At 39.6% G+C, this 24,553-nt stretch overlaps 2 protein-coding genes and 1 non-coding gene across 6 annotated transcripts; all 3 read left to right on the top strand.

Moving 5' to 3' along the window:
- LOC8054159 lies at positions 1,334 to 15,105 on the top strand. Of its 2 annotated transcripts, none has more exons than XM_021462817.1 (21): positions 1,334 to 1,486; positions 1,596 to 1,670; positions 3,962 to 4,081; positions 4,151 to 4,191; positions 4,807 to 5,018; positions 5,135 to 7,071; positions 8,203 to 8,427; positions 8,897 to 9,044; positions 9,172 to 9,288; positions 9,504 to 9,703; positions 9,787 to 10,022; positions 10,119 to 10,329; positions 10,416 to 10,571; positions 10,710 to 10,867; positions 10,949 to 11,141; positions 12,435 to 12,823; positions 13,060 to 13,240; positions 13,327 to 13,556; positions 13,631 to 14,276; positions 14,366 to 14,450; positions 14,541 to 15,105. In XM_021462817.1, exons 1-21 carry the CDS (start codon positions 1,484 to 1,486, stop codon positions 14,762 to 14,764), a joined length of 5,787 nt encoding a protein of 1,928 aa, XP_021318492.1. In that variant the 5' UTR covers positions 1,334 to 1,483; the 3' UTR covers positions 14,765 to 15,105. The 2 variants fall into 2 exon arrangements, with proteins under 2 accessions (XP_021318492.1, XP_002466657.2); XM_002466612.2 differs by having other exon boundaries at positions 14,366 to 14,432; positions 14,541 to 15,056.
- TRNAY-GUA lies at positions 17,109 to 17,196 on the top strand. Its single transcript is given in 2 exon segments — positions 17,109 to 17,145; positions 17,161 to 17,196. It is a non-coding gene; the product is annotated as a tRNA-Tyr (tRNA).
- Positions 20,610 to 23,967, top strand: LOC8054158. Of its 3 annotated transcripts, XR_002449432.1 has the most exons (3): positions 20,612 to 21,050; positions 23,441 to 23,532; positions 23,666 to 23,967. XR_002449432.1 is itself a non-coding variant. In XM_002466611.2 (2 exons), exon 1 carries the CDS (start codon positions 20,757 to 20,759, stop codon positions 21,036 to 21,038), a length of 282 nt encoding a protein of 93 aa, XP_002466656.1. In that variant the 5' UTR covers positions 20,610 to 20,756; the 3' UTR covers positions 21,039 to 21,050; positions 23,666 to 23,967. The 3 variants fall into 3 exon arrangements, 2 of the variants coding, with proteins under 2 accessions (XP_002466656.1, XP_021307527.1); XM_002466611.2 differs by lacking the exon at positions 23,441 to 23,532 and having other exon boundaries at positions 20,610 to 21,050; XM_021451852.1 differs by lacking the exon at positions 23,441 to 23,532 and having other exon boundaries at positions 20,613 to 21,050; positions 23,669 to 23,967.

Here is a 24,553-nt window from a genome sequence, read left to right as displayed (position 1 = left end):
GTGATATGTTTTGCAACGTTCAAAGCATCGTCAAATTTATGATTGAAATTTGAAAAAGAGGAAGTTGTTGACACGGCCAAACAAAAAAAATAGGGAATACGCAAACGTATATACTACATGAATCTGCGTTATTCGAATGTTCGCTTTGACTTCATACTTTCCCCACCCTGAAGTGCACAGCCGATCCAACGGGGGGTCAATTGCACAAACAATCTTTTAAGTGAACTAGATTAGTTTAGACTCTGATTTGATCCTTTAGCAGTCCGACGATTTGGTTTGATCTTAATAGATCTTTGTTATATATAAAATATCTATTGCTTTCGCGAGGTTGAAAAAAATTATTCTCAAAGATGTAGATGTAAGGTTTATATATAACAAAGAGTTATCAAGATTAGACCTGATTGGTGTGGGACTGCTAACAGATCAAATCAAAGTCTAAACTACTTCGATTCACTTAAGAGATTGTTTGTGCAATTAAACCTCCATTGAACCGGTTGTACACTTAGTGTGGCCTTATCTAATTAGGGCCTTAGGGGCATTATTAAAAACGGGACACACAAGGTTGTTTTGGCGGCTAGAGGGAGGGGAAATTGCTTTTCACATTATCTAGGCTGAGCCGCGACATTGAGGAATCGAGTTTGAACAACGACGTCTCTGCTAGTCTGCTCTGGGTGGCGGGCAACAATGAGCGCCTCATGCAAGTAACTGTGGCAGGACACACACAACAGCCGCGGCAGCAGGCGGTCGCGTTCGTGCGGCCGCGACAAACACGCTCTAAGCGTGTCCTCAATGGTAAATTACAAATAGCTAACTAGATGAGTCTTAAAAATAATAAACAAAAACACTATAGTGGAGAATTATGTGGGTTATGAAAGAGTATCCTAAACTACTAGTTACTCTCTCCGTCCCAAAATAAATGTCGTTTGCGCTTCTCGAAAAATAACTTTAACTAAATATATAGTAAAAAATATTAATATTTATAGTACATAATTAGTATCATTAGAAAGATCTTTAAGTCTAGTTTTTTAACAAATTTATTTAGAGATATAAATATTGCACATATTTTCTATAAATTGAGTCAAAGTTGTAGCATGAAAATCCAAAACGACATTTTTTTGGAACAGAGGGAGTATTTGGGAATCGCTAACTATTTAATCCCTTTATGTGATAGCCAATAAAATTCTTTTTAAACTAGCTATTTGGAACTGTTGGGACGCCCAAAGCCTTATCCAGTCGTCTCTTACCGGGTTAGGGCCCGGCAGGTGCTTCTAAATCGGGCCCAATTTGGCCGCGGGTTGGAGCATGCGACCCGACAACCGGACTAGACTCCACACAACAACAAAACGAACACAAAACCCCCCAGCAATTGTGGTGACTCCGTAATTATTCGGGAGAAACACCTTCTCGGCGGCGAGCACTCCCCGCCGCTGGAGCCCTCGTCGCCGGCGATCCTCCCGCGGCTCTGTCCGCTGCGCCGCCGACCATGGTGAGCCACACTTTCACACTCCGTTCCCGCACACCTCCTGCTCCCTGTTGGAATTTGTCGCTGCTTTTCGTCTTACCCCTTTCTCTCTCGCGCGCTCGCTCGCTCGCAGTTCTCCATCGCGGCCATCAACGAGAGCGACTCCGGCGGCCAATGGGAGCCGCTCGCGCCCACCAAGGAAGCTCAGGTAGGTATCCTCCTCCTCCCTGGTCTCTTGTCGCTCCGAACCTGTCATCGCCCGAAAATTTTAGTGGTTTGCTTCTTCAGCTTCTGGGTGGGGATGAGTTAGGGCTTCTGATTTGTGGAGAGCAAATGTGTTGGGTCAATCATGTTTCATCTAACGAAACTGTTTCGTAATTTCCCTGTCAAGCCACCGTTTAGAGATCATGAGCTGTGCAGTACAATTGTCCTGTTATTTGGTGTACTGCTGGATAGAGTAAAATCCAGAAAATCTCAGCACTAAGATCCACATTTAAGCTGGCATGGCAGTTCCATGTGCATTGTTTGCCACTCTACCGGCTGGTAGACGTAGTCACATTGGTGGACGGAGAGGTAGTTAGGTCTTTAGAGCATCTCCAAGAGATTAGCCAAATCATTTTCTAAAGGTAAATTTGGCTATTGTTGAAGGAAAAACGTCTCCAACAAACTCTGTAAATGACTCTTCATATTTAGCAGCTCTCCATTCCACCTTATTCGCTCTCTACTTTTGGATAGTCTATCTCACTAGCCATTCTTTTATAGAGTCTGTTGGAGTACTCTAATATCTTTTTGTCAAATCTATTTTAGAGAGTAGCTAAATCAGTAAATTTGACTAGTCTTTTTGGCCAATCTCTTGGAGATGCTCTTAAGATTTAAGTGCTATTCTTTATGATGATTTCTATTGTTTATTCGTTACATGAAAAGTTTTTTAGTACTGTAGCCCTTTTCGTTTTTATTTGGCAATTATTATCCAATCACAGACTAACTAAGCTCAAACGATTCGTCTCGCAAATTACAGGTAAACTGTGCAATTAGTTATTTTTTTATCTATATTTAATGCTCCATGCATATGCCGCAAGATTCGATGTGACGAGGAATCTTGAAAAGTTTTTGGATTTTGGGTGAAACTAAACAAGGCCTAAGTTAAAGGGGGTGGGGGGATGCTCATCTCTCTTCTTCTTCCTCCAGCCCCCTCTTCTTTTTTCTCTCCCTCTTCTTCCCTTAGTCTTTTCACTACCCTCTCTCTTCATTCCATGGAGTCCAGTGGGGCAGGGGGGGCTTGAGTACCCACACTGGACCCCCCTGCTTATATCCCTGCCCTGCTGTGTATCCTTAAAATTGGTATTTTAATATATATAGATTTTGAATGAGCCAACTATGAATGCAGGAGCCTTGTGATTTAGACGTTTATACCAAGTGCTACTTTTATCAATGTGGAAGGAGATACATGGGTGGAAAGACTGTTTTGTGAAACTCTTGAGTGTCGCACAGACTATCACAGATGAGAGGGTTATCTGAAGGATATATCATGTGCTTGCATTGAACAAAACAGTTCTGATTGGGAACCTCAGATATCTTAGGAACATGTATTCCGATCTGACTAAAATTGTGTTCACAGTGCACAAAACAGTTCTTGTTGGGAATCTCAGATCTCTTCGGAACAAATGTATTCCGAATTTCCGATCTGACTAAAATTGTGCTTGCAGTGGACAAAACAGTTCTGTTGGGAAACTCAGATCTCTTGGGAACAAATGTGCTCAGATCTGACTAAAATTGTGCTTGTAGTGAACAAAAAACTCTTGTTGGGAACATCAGATCTCTTATGAACAAATGTACTCCTAATTTCTATGTTCATAAATCTTAATATCAATTGATCTCATGTGACTATTGATATTTTAGGGGGGATTATTGGTGGAAAATAGGAAATCATAGTTTAATTAGGTGAGCAGTTGTCTGATTAACAAAATTTTACTTTTTCTGGTGCTTTCTGGGGATTGGAATCTGAACTTGTGGTCTTTGATTTCCAAAACATGATATGCACTCTGCCCTTGATTCTGTTAGTGCTTTCGAAGAATGGAGCACTTCAATTTTCTTTGAATGTGGGCTGGGTTGGGTAGGGGTATACCCATAGCAGCACCTAACCACAGCAGCAATAATGCTGAGCACCTTTCTGTAGCTTTTGTCTATATCAATTATTGGGAGTACCTATCACATGAGAAGAGAATCATGTATGTATTGTTTTTGTTGAGTGAATTTTTTGACATATCAGTTCTTTTTTCATGAATTTGTTGGATGATGTATTGATCTGTGGGTGCAAGTTATTAATGGTTATTTCTTGATAAGTATAGGTTGATACAAGAAAATGCTGAATAGCAAGTAGCATCTGACTTGTATATTCTGATATTTCTTCTCTTGTGGCAAGAGTGAATTCAGTGTCAAACACTATAAATACTTGTCTCAATGTTATTGTGTTACTGAGATTTCCTTTTGATGTGTCAGGAATTTGCGCTCTCTCAGAAGTACCATGAGGGACTCCTCAAGTTGCAACAAAAAGACTATGCAAAAGCTCGTGAACTTCTCGAGGATGTTTTGAAGGACCCACTAATATCAAACGTTCAGGCAATGTCACCTTTTTTTTATATGTCGTTTTATTATCAAATCCATAACAGCGATTAGTTTACTCTACAGGTTGATAACATTGGCAGTGATCAGCATTTGCTGCAGCTAAGGTGTTCTTCTCTCATACCTTTTTTATTCATGGTAAAGATGTATCTAGTTGGTTGTTGGCTTAAATGCTGGGCATAGTACTGAAGTAACATACAAAATGGAAGACCATCCATGAAACAATTTAATTGCATAAAACTCTGGTGCCTCTAAATTTTATGGTACGGGATATTCTAGCCTTCTTGCTATAAGTGACTTCAGAAGATCAATTTTGCCCTGTAAGTGATCATAATTTGAATATCTATGTCCTAGGTGCACAAACTGCACTAGTACAAATGCAAAATATGGTAATGTTGTAGTATTATACAAGAAAGAAACTGCTCATTTTGTGCCTATTTCCTCATGAATTTATGATGATTTTGGTATGGTATTTTTAGGGTATTTTTCCTCTTTTTTGTTTGAAAAGATATCCCTTTTCCTTGTAGTTATTGACCTATGGTTCTATATATGTGATAACATCATCATAAGCTTACTGTGCCTGTAATAATATGCTTTAATTCTATTGTCCAAATACGTATAATTACTCACTTGGCTGGTGTCAGCTATTGAGTAAGATATATAGCATAAGTAACATTAACTTCTACTGATAAAATGCTGACACACTTTTTTCAACTGCACAGGTTTTTGACATTGAAAAACCTTGCATCTGTTTTCCTTCAACAAGGTCTGGAGTTCTATGATAATGCTCTTCATTGTTACCTACAAGCTGTAGAGCTTGATTCAAATGATTCAGTTGTCTGGAATCATCTGGGAACGCTTTCTTGTTCAATGGGTTTGCTGAGCGTATCAAGATGGGCATTTGAGCAAGGGCTTGTATGCAGCCCAAACAACTGTATGATACTCTTTTTTACTCATTATTATAGATTTATAGTTGAAATTCAGTTCATCTATCGCACTCGAGATACCTATTTTGGTTTCTTATGCAATTATTATTTATGCCTTCTATAGGGAACTGCATGGAGAAATTGTTGGAGGTGCTTATAGCAATAAGTGATGAAGTCGCATGCCTTTCTGTAGCAAATTTAATACTTAAGAGTTGGCCATCACATCATCGTGCTTTACATGTGAAGAAGACCATTGAATGTGCTGAACCGGTACCTTTTGCACCTCGGGGTATTGACATACTTGAACCCAAGCATGCAAAACTCATCTTTTCCAATAAAAGAAAATCTGTAGATGATGAAATCTGTCAAGAAATAGGGACAAAGAAGAGTAAACAGAGTGCTACATTGCAATTGAATGAAGCAAAATGGTTGGCCCTTTTAGATGGTATCCTAAGCTTCATAAGTGCAAACAACGAGAAGGCTGGTGAATATAATTGCACAAATACTGTTGATAGGTGTTCAGTCAGCGAGAGTAGTGACAAGGGGCTTGCTTATAACATGATTGATGTTGTCATATCTACAGATACAATAAAAAATGTGGAATCTGCTGGTGGAAATGGAAATGATTCACACCATGATGGTCAGATTCTGCCATTTCATGATTGCAAAACTCCACTTAAAGAGAAAGATGCTAATTCTGATAGGGAACATCCTCATGAAAGACGGAGCACGCGCCTTGAGAGACTGCGAAGTCGCAAATCTGGAAAAGATGAAAATGGATCTGATGGTAAAGATATATCACATGCTATGACCCAGTTTCTTGAATCATTTATTCTAAAAGGACCAAGTCCTGTAGAAAAGGTTGATTTTTCTGGAAATGCTGATGCTTCAAATCCTGACACTCTCAACTATACATCCGATGAGGAGGCAAATGATTTTAAGCAATTTCTATGCAAGATATCCAAAAATTTTGGCCCTCAACACATTGGTTGTATGTTACTTGAGGAGATGTCTTATCTCAAAGTGCCATTCCAAGATTATTTTGTCAAGTTCATTGAACTGGACAAACTTACTAGAGGCTGGGCTGAAGACAAATCTGCACTGTGCAATTTATTTCTAGCTGAACTGTACTATGATCGGGCTTTGTGTTCTGGAAGCCCATCAACATCTTCTGAGCTGTCTGAGTCATCTTACCATCTTTGTAAGATCATTGAATCAGTAGCTCTGGAACTGCCATTCAACACATCTGTTGGAGAAATGCATTCTGCCAACTTGGATATGGGAAGTAGTAGGGCAGGTGAATCTTCAAGTGATGTAAATGGGAGAAGTCATGAAAATTCTGACAAATCTGGTCACGTTGATATGCTTAGTGATCAAAAGTCCAAACATGATTCTTCTTCAAACATGAATTGTGCATTCTGGATTCGCTTCTTCTGGCTGAGTGGTTGTCTGTCCCTTTCATCAGACTGCAAAGAGAAAGCTTATAAGGAGTTCAATATTGCCCTGTCAATACTAAAAAATAGCAACAAAACCAAAAGCTATGGAGAGGTCATTCTTCTACCTCACACCAAGCTTATAAAATCACTGACAACTGATAGGATTCTTCGTGAAATTAACTTGATCAGGCTTGAATCACTCCTTTGGAATAATGACGAGAATATCAACAAAATAACTCATACAGAGTTCATGCAATTGCTACCTCCACTTTTGCTTTCCACCAAAGATGCCTATGTTGGATATGCATATGGTCCACAAAGAGAAAGCGAGAATGTTATTTCACTTGAGTTGTCTGCCTTGGATGTCTTAATATCTGCATGTGAAAAAGCAAAACCAATGAACATCAAGGTATATCTTGACTCCCATCGAAGAAAAATTCAAGTTCTAACTGTGGCAGCTGGCATGGTTGGATCGGGTACACCCCTGAAAGCGAAAGGTTCAAGCGACGTGGACTTTGTGGAAGCAATGAACAGGAACCGGCTAGAAAATGTTGTGGAAGCAGTCAAAGATGTGTCTCGAAATGCCAGTAAAGCAAAAGACATAATTGATCAATGTGATAATTCTGTGAGTTGGATATTCCTTTTTTTCTCAGATCCTCCTTCATCGCCCTCTTAACTCAACTCTTTTTATTCTTGGCACAATAGGTATCAAGTATCACTATTGTGTTAATTCGTAACTTCATAAGTATATCAGTGTCAGTGTGCCCCATGCAAAAATATATTATATATGAGTATAGAATGAGATTGAAACTTCTTTTTTGTGGTTGATTAGTATTTTCTGTGGATGTGACAAAGTCAGACTTTAAAACTTTGGCACATTTAGCAACTTTTGTATCTTTGACCACTCATATATTTATGAACATCTAGATTGGCCTTGGTAAAAAAGAGTTCTTTTAGAATCTGTTATTACTTTATAATCTTTAGTATTTGTAAACATATTATGGTAAATACTAGTAGTCGAACGGACCTGTGATATGGATTGGCTAGCTAACTGAACGATAACAAAGAGGTGAGGCGAATTCGCCTTCTCGAGGAGGCTCTGAACTGCCGATTAAGTGGCTTACGATAATTCTTTCCTTGCCTTCATTGAAAACTCCGTGCTCTTTATAATGCGCTGAACAAACTGTATACAGAATCAAGAGCAAACCAAATGACTAACAAACTAAGTAAGGCAATGGATAACTTGGATTGGATCAGGCTGTGGCTTCTGCTGTCATGTCTGGTGCCATGTGCACCTGCTCCTCCTTGTGTGTATAATTGTATATGCCTTCCCCACAAAAGCATCCTCCACAAACCTGTATCTTGGAGACCGTGCAAATTAAGCAAAAGGAAACTGTCTTACGTTTTTTTACTGGATGGAGTAGATTGCTGATGGGGTAAAAACAGAAAGATCTATACACTTGCTTATTCCATGTAATTGGTTAAACTGCATTGTCTTGTAGAAAAGATCGAACCAACACAACCAGTATCCAGGAAATCTTTTTTTATGTTCTTTGAGTAATATCTATTCTCCATGTCTCTGCTTGTACTTTCATCTTGTGAGAATTGCTCCATGACATTGCCATGTTCTAATTAAAGGCATTACCTGAAATTCCATATATTGCTGTGCCACCTGTATCAGTTTTCTTCACTGTATCAGTTTCTCTAACACTGTTATCAGAGTCATAGATTGATTTACACAATTACACATCTTCAGGATGGGCAAGATGGCTGGAGCTCACTAGTTTCTATCGTTGGTGATATTCAATCATTGCTCCTGACAATCATGTGTGCTGCTGTCAAGATAATCCTATCGAGAAAACTCTCATGCTCTGGAACCTCCTATCAGGTTGACCAGTTGGAAAGTTCCTGTCTCATAGATGCAGCAATTGCATTTTGCAAGCTCCAGCACCTTGATCCTACAATATCCATCAAAACTCAGGTATGTTCCATGCCACCTTCATATTGGGCAAAGTTACAGAGCTCTTTTTTTTTTTCCTTTTTTTCTCAAACATGCAGGAGCAGGAGAGCTATGCATCTTTATATTATAGAGAAAAAAGGGAAAACAATCCCATACAAAGCAACCTTTACCTCACCTAGGAGATAAGAGAAGGTTGCAGCAAAGCACAAAAATTAATTACCTAATATACATGTAAATAACGTCCCGACCTTAGTAAAACAGTCGCAAAATTAGACTTTGTACTGCAATATTTGTTGCAACAAAACCATAACCTTAAGATAGCACTCTCAAATAATAATCCAGTGATATCACTCTCGTACAACAAATTTTGTATCATGAGGCTAATTACGGGTTGAAGATTACATGGTTTGAATCTTAAAATTTCATATAAAGAAATGGAAGGAGTATTGCTTTTCCTATTGAACATTCAATCATCCATTCACCAATGCAGGTTGACTTAATCGTCGCAGTCCATGATTTGCTTGCTGAGTATGGGCTCTGTTGTGCTGGAAGGGACGGTGAAGGGGAGGAAGGGACATTCCTCAAGTTCGCAATCAAACATCTCATGGCTCTAGATGTGAAACTAAAATCTCAACTTAGTATGTTTTTCTTACCAAACTCTTGTTTGAGAATTTTTTCTTACCAAAATGTGTCATGATAGACATGTTTTAGGTTTCCTTGCCAATTAATAGCATTTGTTGGGTTTTTTTTTTCTGTCTTGTTTAGATTCGAATGGGATGGAAGAAGATGTAGTTCCAAAAGACGGCAGAGAAGAAGATAGTATGGCCGATGAACCATCAGTTAGTGACAGTAAGCAGAACTCTGATGATGAGGAAGAATCGGGTAAAACTGGATTTGCACAGACCATTTTAATAATATACAGCGGTTTTGTATTTATCTTGTGGTGAAAATAATGTATAACTTGAGATAATACTGTCTTGCTATATCTCGTATGAATTATCATATTGTTAATTCTTGGTTTTGCAGTGAAAGTAGAGCAATGAACTCTATAGCATTTAATTTGTATCTACTCTCTGATAAATTTCCTGTTCATGCAGAATTGGATGAGATACAGTCATGTCTTGATAGTGCCTTGGACCAGGCTTTTTTCTGCCTGTATGGTTTGAAGATCAACCCGGATTCTTGCAGTGAAGATGATCTTGCAGTACATAAAAATACAAGCCGCGGTGATTATCAAACCAAAGAACAGTGTGCTGATGTGTTTCAATATGTCCTGCCATATGCGAAAGCTCTATCTGTGAGTAATTTCTGATAACTACCTTTGTGTTTCCTACTTTCAGTAGTGTCTAATGCCTTGTCCATTCTTCATTTGTGTTTTAGAAAACTGGCTTGGTTAAATTACGGAGAGTGCTGCGGGCTATACGTAAACACTTTCCGCAGCCACCCTGTGACTTATTTGTCAACAACCCTATTGATAATTTCTTGGATGGACCTGACTCATGTGAAAAAATACTCTCTGAAATTTGTGAAAGCAATGGATCTAGGGAAGCTTTCCTGAATGTACTGTTCCCAGGTGAAAGGGGCTATGAAACATTCAAAAAGCTCTCCACTGTCAGGTTGGCTTGTGTGTTACACCTAGAATCCCTTCTCTATGATTTCTCACAAAACTATTGGTATGTATACCTAACTACATGTTCCATTGTTTGGTGCAGCTCTGAGCCTTACTCAGATGTTTATGAAAACTTATATTATTACATAGCTCAAGCTGAAGATATTAGTGCCACCGACAAGCATGCAGGTTTTGTTTTGAAAAAGGAAGGAGAAGAATTTGTTGAACAGAGTGCCAATATTTTCAAGTATGATTTGTTGTACAATCCGTTGCGGTTTGAAAGCTGGCAGAAGCTTTCCAATCTTTATGACGAGGTGCTATCTTTTTACCTCTACCAATTAATTGGATCTGTTTTCTTATATCAATCAATTCTTTGGCATAACCAGTGTTTTGTTGACAGGAAGTTGATCTGTTGCTGAATGATGGTAGTAAACATATAAGCATCTTGGATTGGCGAACAAACACAGATTTAATCAGAAGGGTTGAGATGGGTCGTCGACATAGTCGACGCTGCTTATTGATGAGTTCACTACTGGCCAAAACTGCTCCTGACAAGGTGAATTCTATGTATGGATTGGACGTCTTCTATGTATCATGCATTCATGCTGCCTTTTCCTGCCAATGAATTAGTTACCTTTCATTATTCTTGAACTTGCTTATGGATTGGACGGCATCTAAACTCATTCTCATCCAGAGTGAAGCACATGAACTGTTGGCTCTAGTGTACTATGATAGCCTCCAAAATGTGGTACCTTTTTATGATCAAAGAGCTACTTTGCCAGTGAAGGATTCATCATGGGAGACATTTTGTAAAAATTCTATGAAGCACTTTGAGAAGGCTTTTGAAATCAAGTAATCATACACTCCTAATATGTTTTCATGTTGTTTGTTGTTTTTCAGACATGGGATGATATCATATTTCTTTACTTGCAGGGAGCAGTGGCTTCATGCGTTTTACCTTGGGAAACTGTGTGAGAAACTGGGGCATTCCTTTTCTAAGGCATTTTCATACTACAACAAAGCCATGATGCTGAATCCAACTGCAGTCGACCCTGTTTACAGGATTCATGCATCACGCTTGAAGTTACTTTACACACAAGGGAAACAGAATCTTGAAGCTATACAGGTTTGTGTAGATGTATCTGACCAGTTTTTTGAGAGTTATTTTTCCTTGAAAAATTAATATTGAAGCGAGCTTTGAGTGGTTTTCAGTCTACTCTTGTTTAATGAATTGTTTCACTACCAAAGCCTTGAGGACTTACAACCAAATGGGCTAAATTGTCTATGCCAATCTAGAAACTTTATTTGGTTCTTGTGATTGATTCTCACTAAAAAAGTCAGCATTGGGTGAGGTGACCTGAGTAACATCCATATCCTAGCTCCTAGCCATGATTTGTTTTTTTTTACCCGAAAAAACAGCAGGGGAAGGCCCCACTGTTAGGATTTTATTAAAGCAAAAGGAACCAACTGTACAACACAAACAGAATAAAAAACAGCAACAAAGAAGGAAACAGGTAGCCTGAGGCAGGCTGGGCCAAACTATGTACAATGTTCTAGCCATGATTTGTGATTCCATAGGAATCAGGTTGTAGCTGTGGCCTACTCCACAACTGACCTGGCCTGGCTTTTTGTGAACTTGGCATGTTATATTATGGCAGAGAAGAAGGAAAATATGTCAATCACTTGCCTTCTCTTCTTCCTTGACAGTCAAAGATGCAGTGTGAGATTTTTTTTTCAAAAAAATGCCTTGAGTTTAACGATAGCTGTCAGTATGGGTATGTGTTGTGTCATTGTAAAAATATAACTCAGCTTTGGTTAAACTTTTTTAGGATATTTGTGTTGCAATACCTTTTTTTAGCCTACTCAGAGAGCCACAGTGCATCATTTAATTATGGTGATGACTGATGACCACATCAAAACATATCAGATCGCAAAGGAGATATCTGTTTGTTTCAACCCATTAAAAATGAAAGTAATTGTGAATCGTAAATGGGGGTCATGGCTCATGTCAGCCTACGTGAAGTTCTGCCCTTGGTGGTAACTCCAGTGCTACTCTTTTTCATCTTCTTTATAGATTATGACTATTGCTTTGAGGTTTTCCCTAATCATATCCACCCATCTGTTTGATATTATTTTAGCAATGATACCCAGCCCTCCTGCATGTTTGAGAAAAAAAAATTATACTGTTTCTGTCTTGTATGATTTTATCATTATGATATATTCCCTCCGTTCCAAATTATAAGTCGCTTCGACTTTTTTGGTTCATCCATTTTGCTATGCATCTAGATCTATTATTATATATAGATACATAACAAAATGGATGTACCAAAAAGTCAAAATGACTTATAATTTGGAATCGGAGGGAGTAGTTCTTTAGTAGACAATTTTATGTTAACTTTGTTGAGTGTTTGCTTTATAGGTTGTTGCTGACTACACATATAACCAGTCAACAAAAGAAAATGTCTTGAGCATGTTGGGGTCAACGACTAATGTTTTGCAGTCTTCTTCTGATAAAACATCTGCTTTATTAGATACTAAAGAGGAAACTAAGTTTGTTGAGCCTGATATACTGGATAAAGTGTGGCACATCCTTTATGATGATTGTCTGTATGCTCTTGGTACTTGTGTCGAAGGGGAACTCAAGCATTTCCACAAGGCAAGATACAAGCTTGCACAAGGATTGTATAGGAGAGGTGAAGCAGGGGACCTGGAGCGGGCTAAGGAAGAGCTCTCGTTCTGTTTCAAATCTTCTCGGTCTTCCTTTACAATAAACATGTGGGAGATTGATGGCACTGTTAGAAAAGGAAGGTAAAGTTCAATTTCTCTGTCTTATGTAATATTTTTTTTATTGATATATAAAAGCACATTTGATGTTTCTGTTGTTCTCATAGAAAAAAAAATCGAAATTCTTTGATGTACAATAACCAACGGTGGGGTTAAAGTTCAAGCAGTTTTACTATATGTATAAATTCTGTGAGATTATTCATTTCAGCCTGGAGATAGTATAAGAATAATAACTTACCTGGAAATTTTGTTGCATCTAGGAGGAAAAATCCAAATGTGGGTGGATCCAGAAAGAATCTGGAGGTCAGTTTGTCAGAAAGTTCACGAAAATTCATCACATGCATCAGGAAGTATATGATACTCTATTTAAACCTGCTGGAGAAGAATAGGGACCTGTGGACTCTTGAGAAGGCTTATACCTATCTGCGAACAGATAAGAGGGTACCTCCCAACTAAGAATAACTATGCCAGGCTATATATTTTATCTGCACATTAAACAACCTTTTTTTTCCCTTTCTCTTCTGTAGTTTGCATTGTGTTTGGGTGATATTGTTCCTGTTGGTCTTGGGAAGTACCTTCAAGTTCTAACGGCTGCAATTCATGATCCTGAGATTCGTCGAGCTTCTGGTGATGCTTCCGTTGAGCAACTACTTGAGAAAATGTTCACTGTATTCATAGATCATGCAAACATGTGGGCTGATATAAGCACTATACCAGAGGTGAACAGTCCAGAATTATCAGAAACCAATCTTTACAGGTAAATTACTCAACCATAGTGCCATAAATCGTTCATAAGCTTCATAGTTTTCAAATAGCACTTCTTTGTGGCAGTTATATCCACCAGTACATACATTTGCTCGAGAGTGATGTACGACTAGATGTTCTAGAAGGACTGAACGAGAAGATAAGAAAGAGGTTCAAGACACCGAAATTATCAAATAGCAACTTTGCTAAGATATGCAAGCATGCTTCTCTTGCATGGTGCCGGTGTATTCTCATCAAACTGGCCTCAATCACTCCACTGCCTGAATCCACAGATGCAACCATTCAGCCTGCTCCATTATCCAACGGGCTTCTACTCTATGTTGACTTGCAACCTGATGAGCTTCTTATCTCATCCCCTGATGGGCCTGCTCAATTCAAAGGCCTTGACATGAACTGGTTTGAGACACTTAACAGAATTAAAAACATCCCGGTGAAGCAAACATCCGAAGATAACTTAGAGACTGCTGTTACGTTAATGAAGAGCACTTATAACTTTTATCGGGAGAGCTCTTGTGGAACATTTCCCTCGGGTATCAATCTCTACATTGTAATACCATCGCAGGCGTCTATTGAAGGGCTACTGCAAACCGACACTGTAGTTGAGACTCTTGACTTAAGTATTCCAAGAAAGCTCCTTCTGTGGGTATATACCCTGGTTCATGGTCGTTACTCCAATATATCCTCCGTTGTAAAGTATTGTGACGAGATGAAGGTATGATGTGCATTTGCTGTGATGAGAGGTTTGCTCCATGTGAAGTTTTCTCCATATAGTCAGATTTTCCCTGATTTTTCTGGTTGCAGTTAAGAAGTAAAAGAGGAACCTCAGCTGCGTCTGCTTCATCACAAGTTGTGCAGCCAGTGTCACACAGTACTGTTTCTTCCCAAGGTTTTTCAGAAATGCCCTGACATCTAGGTCTGCTTAACATAGCTACCCTTAGGGTTTACCTTGATATCTTTGTTTTTTGTTTCCTTACAGTTGTATCTAAAGAAAAGAGCTCCCAAGTTGAACCCGCTGAAGCAGCACAAAACCCTTCTGATCTAGCTTCAGCTTGTGCTCCTGCACAACAAGAAGTGGGTGGTGCTAACGCCTCGCAAAGTGCCATTGAGGCCCAGAAAGCCACCACTGCAGCATCTCAGCTCACTCGCAGTGGTTCATCAAGGGCAATGGAAACTGCTAAGGACGGCGGGGAGAGGAAGTAACGAGGCAGAGCTTGATTTGACAGCATATGTATATGCTATGCTACATCGTATGGATGCATATGATCCCTCCTGACGATTCTCAGATCTTAGCTCTCCGTACGTGACTCCGTGTGCAAATAGCTGCCACGGCCATCTTTTAATAGTTAGTGTTTCCTAAGTGTATTTGCAGATTATAGAGCTGTGAAGGTTGAGCGATACCTAAGGTGTTACAAATGGCAAATGCTAATCCTGATTTTGTGGTTGTACTAAAAATATGTGGACTATTTCCTAACATAGACTGAACTTCCCCTCATTTGGGCCTAACAAATACAGTAGCAGAGGAAGAGTTTCAGATTCAGTCTTAGCTCGTGGATTAGCAAGCACCAGATATTATGTACTCAAGTAAACTGCAAGGGAGCCCTGAAAATTTGTTGTCCAGCGCGACCCTGCATAGATGCAGGCAGGATGCGTGGCGCATGTTTGAACGATAAGGTGATGCAGGAGCCCACACGAACACCATCACCATTCGGAATATCGTAAGCTACCAAGAGCATATCAGCTCCTTTCCGCATCACCTCAGTCGTGTGATTTCTTCATTCGCCACGCGTTCTGTAGCTGTGCTAGAGTCGCGTAGGAGAGTGTTTAGACCTGGAGTCCACCAAACTTTCGTTCATGTGACAAGGGACAATTACTGGCTAAGTACAATCACTAGTTATCTGTAACCAAAATATTCTCGAGACGTGAAGACCTTTTCATGTATGACTATAGTTAACTATATATGTTCTGAAAGGATTCGTAGCTGAGTCTGAGTGGTTGTGACTCCCGGGTAGCATCTCTAACGTCTGGTTCAACTCTTCGTAAATTGTAATGGTGGCAGTTGATTTGTGTGAGCGGCGCGATCCTACTAGGGATAGTGACACATAGGGTAGTGATGAGTGATGAGGCATTGAACCAGGTAGCTATGGCTACCCGACTTGGTTATAATTTTGATACCATAGGGTTTGCAGTTTGCACTGTTAAATTTCGAGGGGTTTCTCAGTCAGTTGAACGCTGAGGTTTCTTCTCCCAAACAACACCGTGGGGGTGGTGTTTGCCTTGCAGGCTGTTTTTTGTACTGTTGGTTATATATTATTTTATACAACCCATGTGATGAAGTTACTCAAGTTGCTTCTTTTAGCACTAATTGCCTGGCACATCGTGGCTTTACTCAACTTGTGTGATTAGTTATTGAAGGCACGTTATTGCTGGACTATATGTCCCTGCCATTGTACTATACTAGACATTGATTTCCGCGCTTCACTGCAGGTAATGTAAGGTCCAAATGGTCCCAAGAAGGGAAGGGGCTGTAAAAAAATAACTAGTGACAAACTTTAACCTATGTAAATCTATCACACCCCACTTGTGATTCTTTCCTAAGGACTAAAAAGATTTACACTAACATCAAAGTCCTCACGACCATCACACTAAATATGTGCTTAGAAAAGGGCATATTAAGGGATTATTCTTAGTTGCAAAGTTAATCCCTATAGCAAAGCACATTATAGCATGCAGTCCTAGCTTAGTAGTTTACACACACACGCACACTTACCCCTAAGTAAGGGCAAGTAAGCAAGCAAAGACATAAGGACAACAAAAGGGCAACCGGATTTATCATGCGATCTCTGTTGCCAAAATACAAACCCTAGTCCATATTGGAGCTGCAACAAGGTGCTCTCCTAGACACCAAGTATCTTCCAACCACAATATATGTTTGCCCAACTGACCAAAGACAAATGGAAAGTCTCCAAGCCACCTGACTCTTCCAATCTAGTAGGTGTTGGACTACACCCAACCAAAAACAGTGTTGTGGGTCACAACGTCTCACCATTGGCACCGTTGTCACACGATCGGTCATGATATTGGATCACAAATCAGAGTAGTTGTGAGTCACTAAATCTCACGACATCTACCTTATTCGATCACCATGGCGCCCTCTACACTACGAAGCTTCTCCACTGAGGAAGAGGGTCTCCTTGTCTTTTGCACACCGACACGGTGGCGCTCCCTACCACATAAAGAGGGTCAATGCCTAAAGGCCACCGCCTTTGCTGGAAGGTCACATAGACCTCAAGTACATCGAATCGTGATAACTACAACCACTAAGGATGTCTAACACTATCATATAGGATCGCTCACATATGTGTGTGTCTCTCATGCCAATATATGACCCTAACACACTTCATCTGGGACACGGAGACATTTGATATGTTTGTTATCGTAGCTTTGATTCCTTTGTATTTTTGACCGGAAACCGTGCTCAAAGTAGCTTTAACCATGATCCTTTAGATTAATTTTAAATATCATAACATTGAAAGAATTTGACAAGCCGACCTTAGCTCAGTTGGTAGAGCGGAGGACTGTAGTGTGTTGCAGGTGAAATCCTTAGGTCGCTGGTTCGAATCCGGCAGGTCGGACATTTTTTTTCTTATTCCCCTATTTTGGTTGTTTAATTCTTGGCTGTCACCTTTTTCTATTTTTTATTTTTTTTCTTATTCCCCTATTTTGGTTGTTTAATTCTTGGCTGTCACCTTTTTCTATTTTTTTCTTTGTCAGACTTTTTTTCTTTTTTCATCCGTGTGCTTATTTAGCTGTATTCATCTCAATCGACGTGTCTCAAAGTGAATAATCAGATCATGCCATAATAATTATTTGAGGTGAGTTTAGAAGTATCCATCGTTTTCTACATTAGACCCACTCAAATTTGTATTTTTGGATAAATTCAAATTCGGTTTGAAATACGGAATATCAAATTCAAAAAACGGAACGACAACAGTTTAGATGTTTTCGACTGTTTTCTACTTCTCCTTTTTTTATTTGGAATATCCGTTTTGAAATATTACTGACATTTTTTTTCTTATTCCCCTATTTTGGTTGTTAATTCTTGGATGTCACCTTTTTCTATTTTTTATTTCTTTGTCAGACTTTTTTTTTCTTTTTTCATCCGTTTGCTTATTTATAGTTATATTCATCTCAATCAACGTGTCTCAAAGTGAATAATCAGACCATGCCATAATAATTATTTGAGGTGAGTTTAGAAGTATGCATCGTTTTCTACATTAGAGCCACTCAAATTTGTATTTTTGGACAAATTCAAATTCAGTATGAAATATGGAATATCATATTACACAAACAGAGCGAAAAACAGGGTGTTTTTGGACTGTTTTCTACTTTTCTGCTTTTTATTTGGAATACCAGTTTTGAAATATTACTGTTTTATCCCACTAGAAGTCCATCCTTTAAAAAATTGTACCTTTTTCATACGATCTCGGATGAAGATGGTTTTTATATGCTCTCAACTGAGATCTACAACTTTCTACTTTTGAGGTTTTTTCATTTAAGGTTGTTAAGATGCTCAATAAATTAAATAAAATTTCGGCGATATATTAATCATGTACAAGTGCTTGTCACCTTAGAAAAATCATACCTTTTCTTATATGGTGTCAAATGGAGATACTTGTTATAAATGGAGATACTTGTTATATGAAAGTTGTACCACTAGTTGATATGCAATATCACGCACTAATTCTGCTCAAATTAGTTCGTTTTCAAAATTCTCAATATTTCTTAAGTTCGTGCGGCTTTACCGCTTTTATTTTTATTTTTGTATTCAGATGTAGAAGTAGAAAACGGCTGAGAGAATTTCTGACAGTTGTCAACCCTACATGCATGTGAGTTAGTTACGAATCCAGTACAAACCCACCGTTGTGTTATATAAGGCCTTGTTTAGTTGTGAAAACTTTTTGGATTTTGCTACTGTATCATTTTTCGTTTGTATTTGACAAATATTGTTCAATTATGTACTAACTAGGTTCAAAAGATTTATCTCAGGATTTATAGGTAAACTGTGCAATTAATTATTTTTTCATCTACATTTAATGCTATATGCATGCGCCGCAAGATTTGATATGACAGGAAATCTTGAAAACTTTTTGGATTTTGGGGGAACTAAACAAGGCCTAAAATTACGACGCAACAGATGCAAGAAAATCAGTAGCTGGAGGGAGCTTGCAGACAATTTGCTTTGTATTTACACTGAAAATCGCAGTCGACCTTTTGCTGCCTTCAGTCATGAATGATTCACGCCACACGCCCCTTTGGAATTTGGGTTTATGAACAAAAACTCAGAAGATCACGTATAGTAGGAGCCATGCATACTTCAGTGGATCATCAACAGAGTCCATCTTGGTGCCAATAACATGCATCAAAGCCTTTGGGGGTCAATTAGTACTTTAACCCCTTCCTCTTCGACAAGCTCATCAAACTTCTTCCCTTTTCATCTGAAATTAGAGGATGACTATTTGAGCAAGAACAGAAAGCAGCCAAGTGAAACCAACAGACAACATTAACGGCAAAAATAAATTATTAGACATTCAGAACACAATACAATGATGCTTCAATGCCCCTTTACGTACCATGCATGTACATAATTGGTAAAATGCTCTTTACACGTACGGACCAATTTATGTACTCCCTCCATTTCAAATTAGAAATCATTTCAAAGATGAATACATCATGATTTTGGGCTGTTGGATGATAGATTCCACTTGGGTGCATGCCCAACGCCAATGCTGGACGAACCGCCGATGTGGATGATATAGATTTCCAATGGGTGCCGTCAACATTGGATGAACCACCGACGTGGATGATAGATTTCAGTGGGTGCCCAATGTTGGACGAACAACCACCGCCGTAGATGATAGATTCCAGCTCATGATGGATGAGCTCAATGGGTGCCCAACGTTCAACAAACCGCCGCCGTGGATGATCATTCACTCTTCCAGTTGTTCACCACGATGGATGAGCTCAGCCCAATGTTGGAACCGCCGCCATGGATGATAGATTGCAGCAGTTCACTATGGATGAGGGTGCCCAACGTTCAACGAAACCGAACCGCCGTTGACCCAGGGAGAGAACAATTTACACTATCAAATTAGTTTCATTACATTTTACATGAAATACATGTTCATATAGTACATTTGATTATTGAACACTTGTATATGTTAGATCAAATAGCTAGTTATGCTTGACAGTAATCTCAGTAGCTAGTATAAAATACCAGAGTACTACTGTGATGGAGTAACGTTTCTGCTTTTTTTTCGTCGCAAAAATAAAATAAAATAAAATAAAGGAACTTGCTATATTTCAGGTGTCTGAAATTTACATTGCATTCAGGCAACAACCGATAGCCATCAAATAGCCTTAGTTGGCACACATCTGTATCTATATATCCTATAAAGATAAACCCTACTAAGATAATTATTTTACACCTCCTTGCGCCATGTCATCATCCACTTCTCCTGCTGCCGCGTGCAATTATTATGTAACCACTCACAAATGATTTCAGCAGTGGATCGGATACAGTTACCTACACATGACCATACACGCATACTGATAGCATTCTCTCACGTGACTTCCTTTCTTTCTATAATTACTAATAATCAAGCTACATTGATGACTCAATAAACTACAACGAGACCATATTTATATTTCTCCTTCGTAACCACGATAACGTGCGGGGAATTAATCCTTCTATCTTAAACATCAAACCACACGTTGCCTGAACTTTGGGCACAATTCAGACGACTGTGAAAAATAAAACGTTTCCGCTTTCTCTCACAGAAGAAGCTTTTTTAGAGGACTCAGAGAAAAAGCTAGTTTTGTTTTCTTAGAAACAGAGAAAAAGCTAGTAATAAAAGAGTAAAACATGAATAAGGCCTGGCCCACGTGTAATGATCCCGTGTTGGGCCGGGCTGGGCTTTATCTCCGTCCCGAATCGTCAGCGGCTCACCGCATCAGCCACGCAGGCTGCAGGGTGCAGGCACAGCACAACAACAGACCATCCCCCACCGAAGGCAGACCGCACCGCACCCCCAGAGTCGAAACCACAGGAGCGACCGAGAGAGGCCTACGCGCACCAGCAGATCCCAAGCTCACCGGGGAGGAGGAGGGGAGAGGGCGACCGGCGGCGGCGGCGATGGGTTTCATCATGGAGTTCGCGGAGAACCTGATCCTCCGTCTGATGGAGGACCCGGACAAGCGCGACCAGGTTCGGCGGGAGCATGTCTACAAGATGAAGGAGCGGTGCGAGCGCACCAAGGCGGCGTGGAACCTCCCGCTGCGCCCCTACGGCTTCTGGACCTTCGAGCGCTTCAACTCGCAGCTCTCCTGGGACCCGCAGATCAGCCAGGCCGCCGGCCGCCGGGACCCCTACGACGACCTCATCACCCGCCACTCCGGCTCCCCGCCGTCTTCCTAAACACCCGCGCCGGTACGCTCCTGCTTCTGCTGGATAGATCTCGTTGCTGCCCCGTTGCCGTAGGAATTTGGTCGAATTGATTGAGGAATGAGGATAGAGTCTCTCTATTGTTGGGATGGTCGGATGGATTCCTGTAGGTTGAATCCTTTTGCTGGGAGTTGTGTTTAGACGAATTGTGGGCTGGTTCTAGGGTTTATTTATCTTGTTGTCGAGAGCTCTGCTGATTTTGATTCGGCCGATGAAAATTCGGGACGAATCAAATCTACTTCACTGATTGGCGAGTTTCATATAGGTTAGCTAAGCGTATAGATTTGTGGTTGCTCTAATGCACTGAAGCGCGAGCAGTCTATGACTTATGGTTAGTGAATTTTTGTGAGACTATAATGAACTGGTTGCTTCCTAGTTATCTTACCCCTTATACTGTCTCTTTGGTGTTGAGACTTAGAGAGCGAGTTTGTTTCATCAGTAATATGCATTGTGTTAAGCCGTGCACATTTGTTATTTTTTCAGTTGCTTTTCTGTGTCTTTCTTTTGAACCTGAAGTTATGTTTATTGTCGATAGTTTGCATTTGTCAGTAGGCTGACCTTGTATTATTGGGATGAAGTTTGTCCATTAACCCAGGTGCCTGAGTGATGTATTTCCTCGTGTTGATACACTTCACAAACTAAATTCTAGATCCAAATACATTCGTAGACCTGTACTACACGATGGACTAATCATTTGTATACCTTGGACCTTTAGTTGACATAGAATAGAAATGGCTGCTTTGAATTTGACTGCTCTGTATAGACACTTAAATATCACTAGATGAACATTATGTTTACAAGTTTAGCTTTAGTAATTCCTGACAAATAAGGATCTTTGGTGAATTGGTGTTTTTTCGGTATGCTGTCCGGAAAATCAGATTGTTGCTTTTGAATTTTCAGAGGCTGAGTTTATACATGACAATGGGCCATTAAATTGTAATCAATGTCGGAAGTAAATGATCTCTTCAGTTTTGTGATGTATACTCCAGGTGTACATTGTATCAGTTGGGACACTTCCAAACAAACTGGAATTAGTCATGTTCTCATAACCAGTCCTCAATATGTGACTGATAAACTTCTTTGTTTAAAGGCATGATTATGTCTGTCCTAAATAGAAGACTACACCACAGATCGATGTAAAGACAAAAACAAACAAAAGAGTAGACGTTACAGGGAAATTTTAAGTTATGTGGCATATGGGTTATCTAGGGCATGTGTTAATTTTGCGCACTTTGTGTGTACTGGTATGGAGGGCTGGAGGCAGTTTCTGTCCACTATTTTTTTTTCTTGTTTCTTATGCAGTATTCTTGTAATATACTCCCTCTATCCCAAATTATAAGTAATTCCAAAAATGTTGGAGAGTCAAAGCATGTCAACATTGACCAAAATTATAGAGAGAATTACAAAGATTTATAACATCAAATAGGTATTACTATGAAATATAATTAATGAAGAATGTAATGATACTAAGTTGACACCATAAATATTATTATTTTACCATATAAATTTGGTCAAACTTGAGATGGTTTGACTCTCCAAGGTTCTTGAAATGACTTATAATTTGGGATGGAGGGAGTATTTGTTAATGGCTTAAAGTTGACTGTCGGTCGGTCGGTCGCACTATACCCATGCTGGATGGAGGTTTTGAGTCTAATGTGTGTTGTTTTGATTGTAGTTTTCTTTTTGAAGTGTAATGTCGGCATGACCATATATGGTTGCACCATGTGCACATCAGCACATGTGTGGTGTGCCAAAAAATACTTGCAGCGACTTCATGAAATTACCCCCCCCCCCCCCCCCCCCCCCGCGGAGCAATTCGAGTCACTGTTATTTGGAAAAAACTCCATTTTACTACCCTCAACAAATCTATTTCCCCATTTGACACCCTATACAAAATATCAACTCGATTTAGTTCCTCAAACTATTCAAATTAGTCCTATTCATCTTCTAATGAATTTTGTCTCTTTTTCTTAATTCCTTCCCTTACAAGTTGTGTTTCTATTTTTATTTTGGGATGATACATTGCATCATGTCCTATGAGAAAATAATTTGATATTTTTTATGTCTGTTTCTTTTTTCATATCCCAAGTGTTAGGTCCAAAGTCATGAAACTAACTCCAAAAAGATCATGAAATGTGTTTTGTTACATATGGTACAGCATCAGCTGCCACCCCACAAAGTGTGAACCTAAAACTCAAATTGTAGTAGGAGGGAAAAAAGAGACAGATTTCATATTTGATCTGGTTTGAAAAGTTATTTTAGGGTTGGGGAGGGGGGGGGGGGGTTGAATGGGGCCTATATTTTGTATAGGGGGTCAAACAAACAAAATGAATTGTTCGAGGTAGTAAAATGGACCTTTTCCTTGTTGTTTCTAGGCTATTTATGGAGTGTCCTGTTCAGCCATTCATGGTATCTCTTTATCATGCCTAGCGGACTGGAAGCTGTTTACAATCTTTTTTATTAACTTGTAAGTCAGCGTGAACATGCAAACTATATGTTTTTATCGAGAACCTGACGTACATGTGTGCTCCTCAAATTTCTTTATTTTGAGTTTTCAGATGGTCTGATGGTTTCTTTATTTTCCTCCATTTTTTTCTCAGCAGGTCTACCTCGGCACCAATAAGAAACTCGCCCCTCTCAAACTGATTGTGATTCCATTCTCTTCTGTTCGAAAAATGTTGTCACCAAACTACTCTACTTTCTGTTTCAGTTTGGCATGGAAGCAGAAGTTGTGTACTTTTATTCTCAAGTTGTTGTCTTTGTATTATGAAATGTTCCAATAATCATTCGGAGCACTCATTTGCCTTTACCATTCGGGAAATTCTCCTAGTGATTACAGGCGCCAGATCTTATATATTTTGGATGGTTTGTCAGGGGCAGATAATTTTCTATATTGATTCTACAAGCCTGCATTTCATTGATTGAGGCAAGCCTAGAGAGTAGAGACCAGATTCAATCAGACCGTGGTCCAGGTTTTTCTGCGCTGAATTCACCACTTGTTAGTGGTCAGTCATCAGTTACAAGCATCTCGCACCACAATGGTCATTTGGTTACGGGCATCGGGGGCATGCAGGCCAAAGAGCTGTATCATGGTATGGTATCACTTGGTACTCGTAGTTTCTAATCTAACTGGCTGCATTGGTATCACTTGCTACTCGTAGTTTATAATCTAACTGGCTGCATTTACATTGTCTTGTATCTCAATTATTTCCACCAAACCACCCCACTCTCATCAGCAGTTTGGCGTATGACCGTGGTCGTGGATCCAGAGGTTGTTCTGTGCCCGGTTTGCTGTCTGTATTATGAAATGCTTCAGTGACCTTTACTGAGTAGTAGTACCCATTTGCCTAGACTATTTTGGAAACCAGCCCCATGGTTGCAGATTTCAGTTTTTGTTTTTGTTGGACCTTGGGTTTTTGCAAAGGGCCAGGCCAATGACCAGGTGACTCCTGACTTCCTGAGGCAGCTGAGTCATGGATCGTCCGGCT

Source organism: Sorghum bicolor, chromosome 1 (genome assembly GCF_000003195.3).
Source record: "Sorghum bicolor cultivar BTx623 chromosome 1, Sorghum_bicolor_NCBIv3, whole genome shotgun sequence".
Taxonomy (NCBI): Eukaryota; Viridiplantae; Streptophyta; class Magnoliopsida; order Poales; family Poaceae; genus Sorghum; species Sorghum bicolor.
Note: the sequence above shows the minus strand (reverse complement) of the source record. Positions and strands in the feature narration are given on the sequence as shown.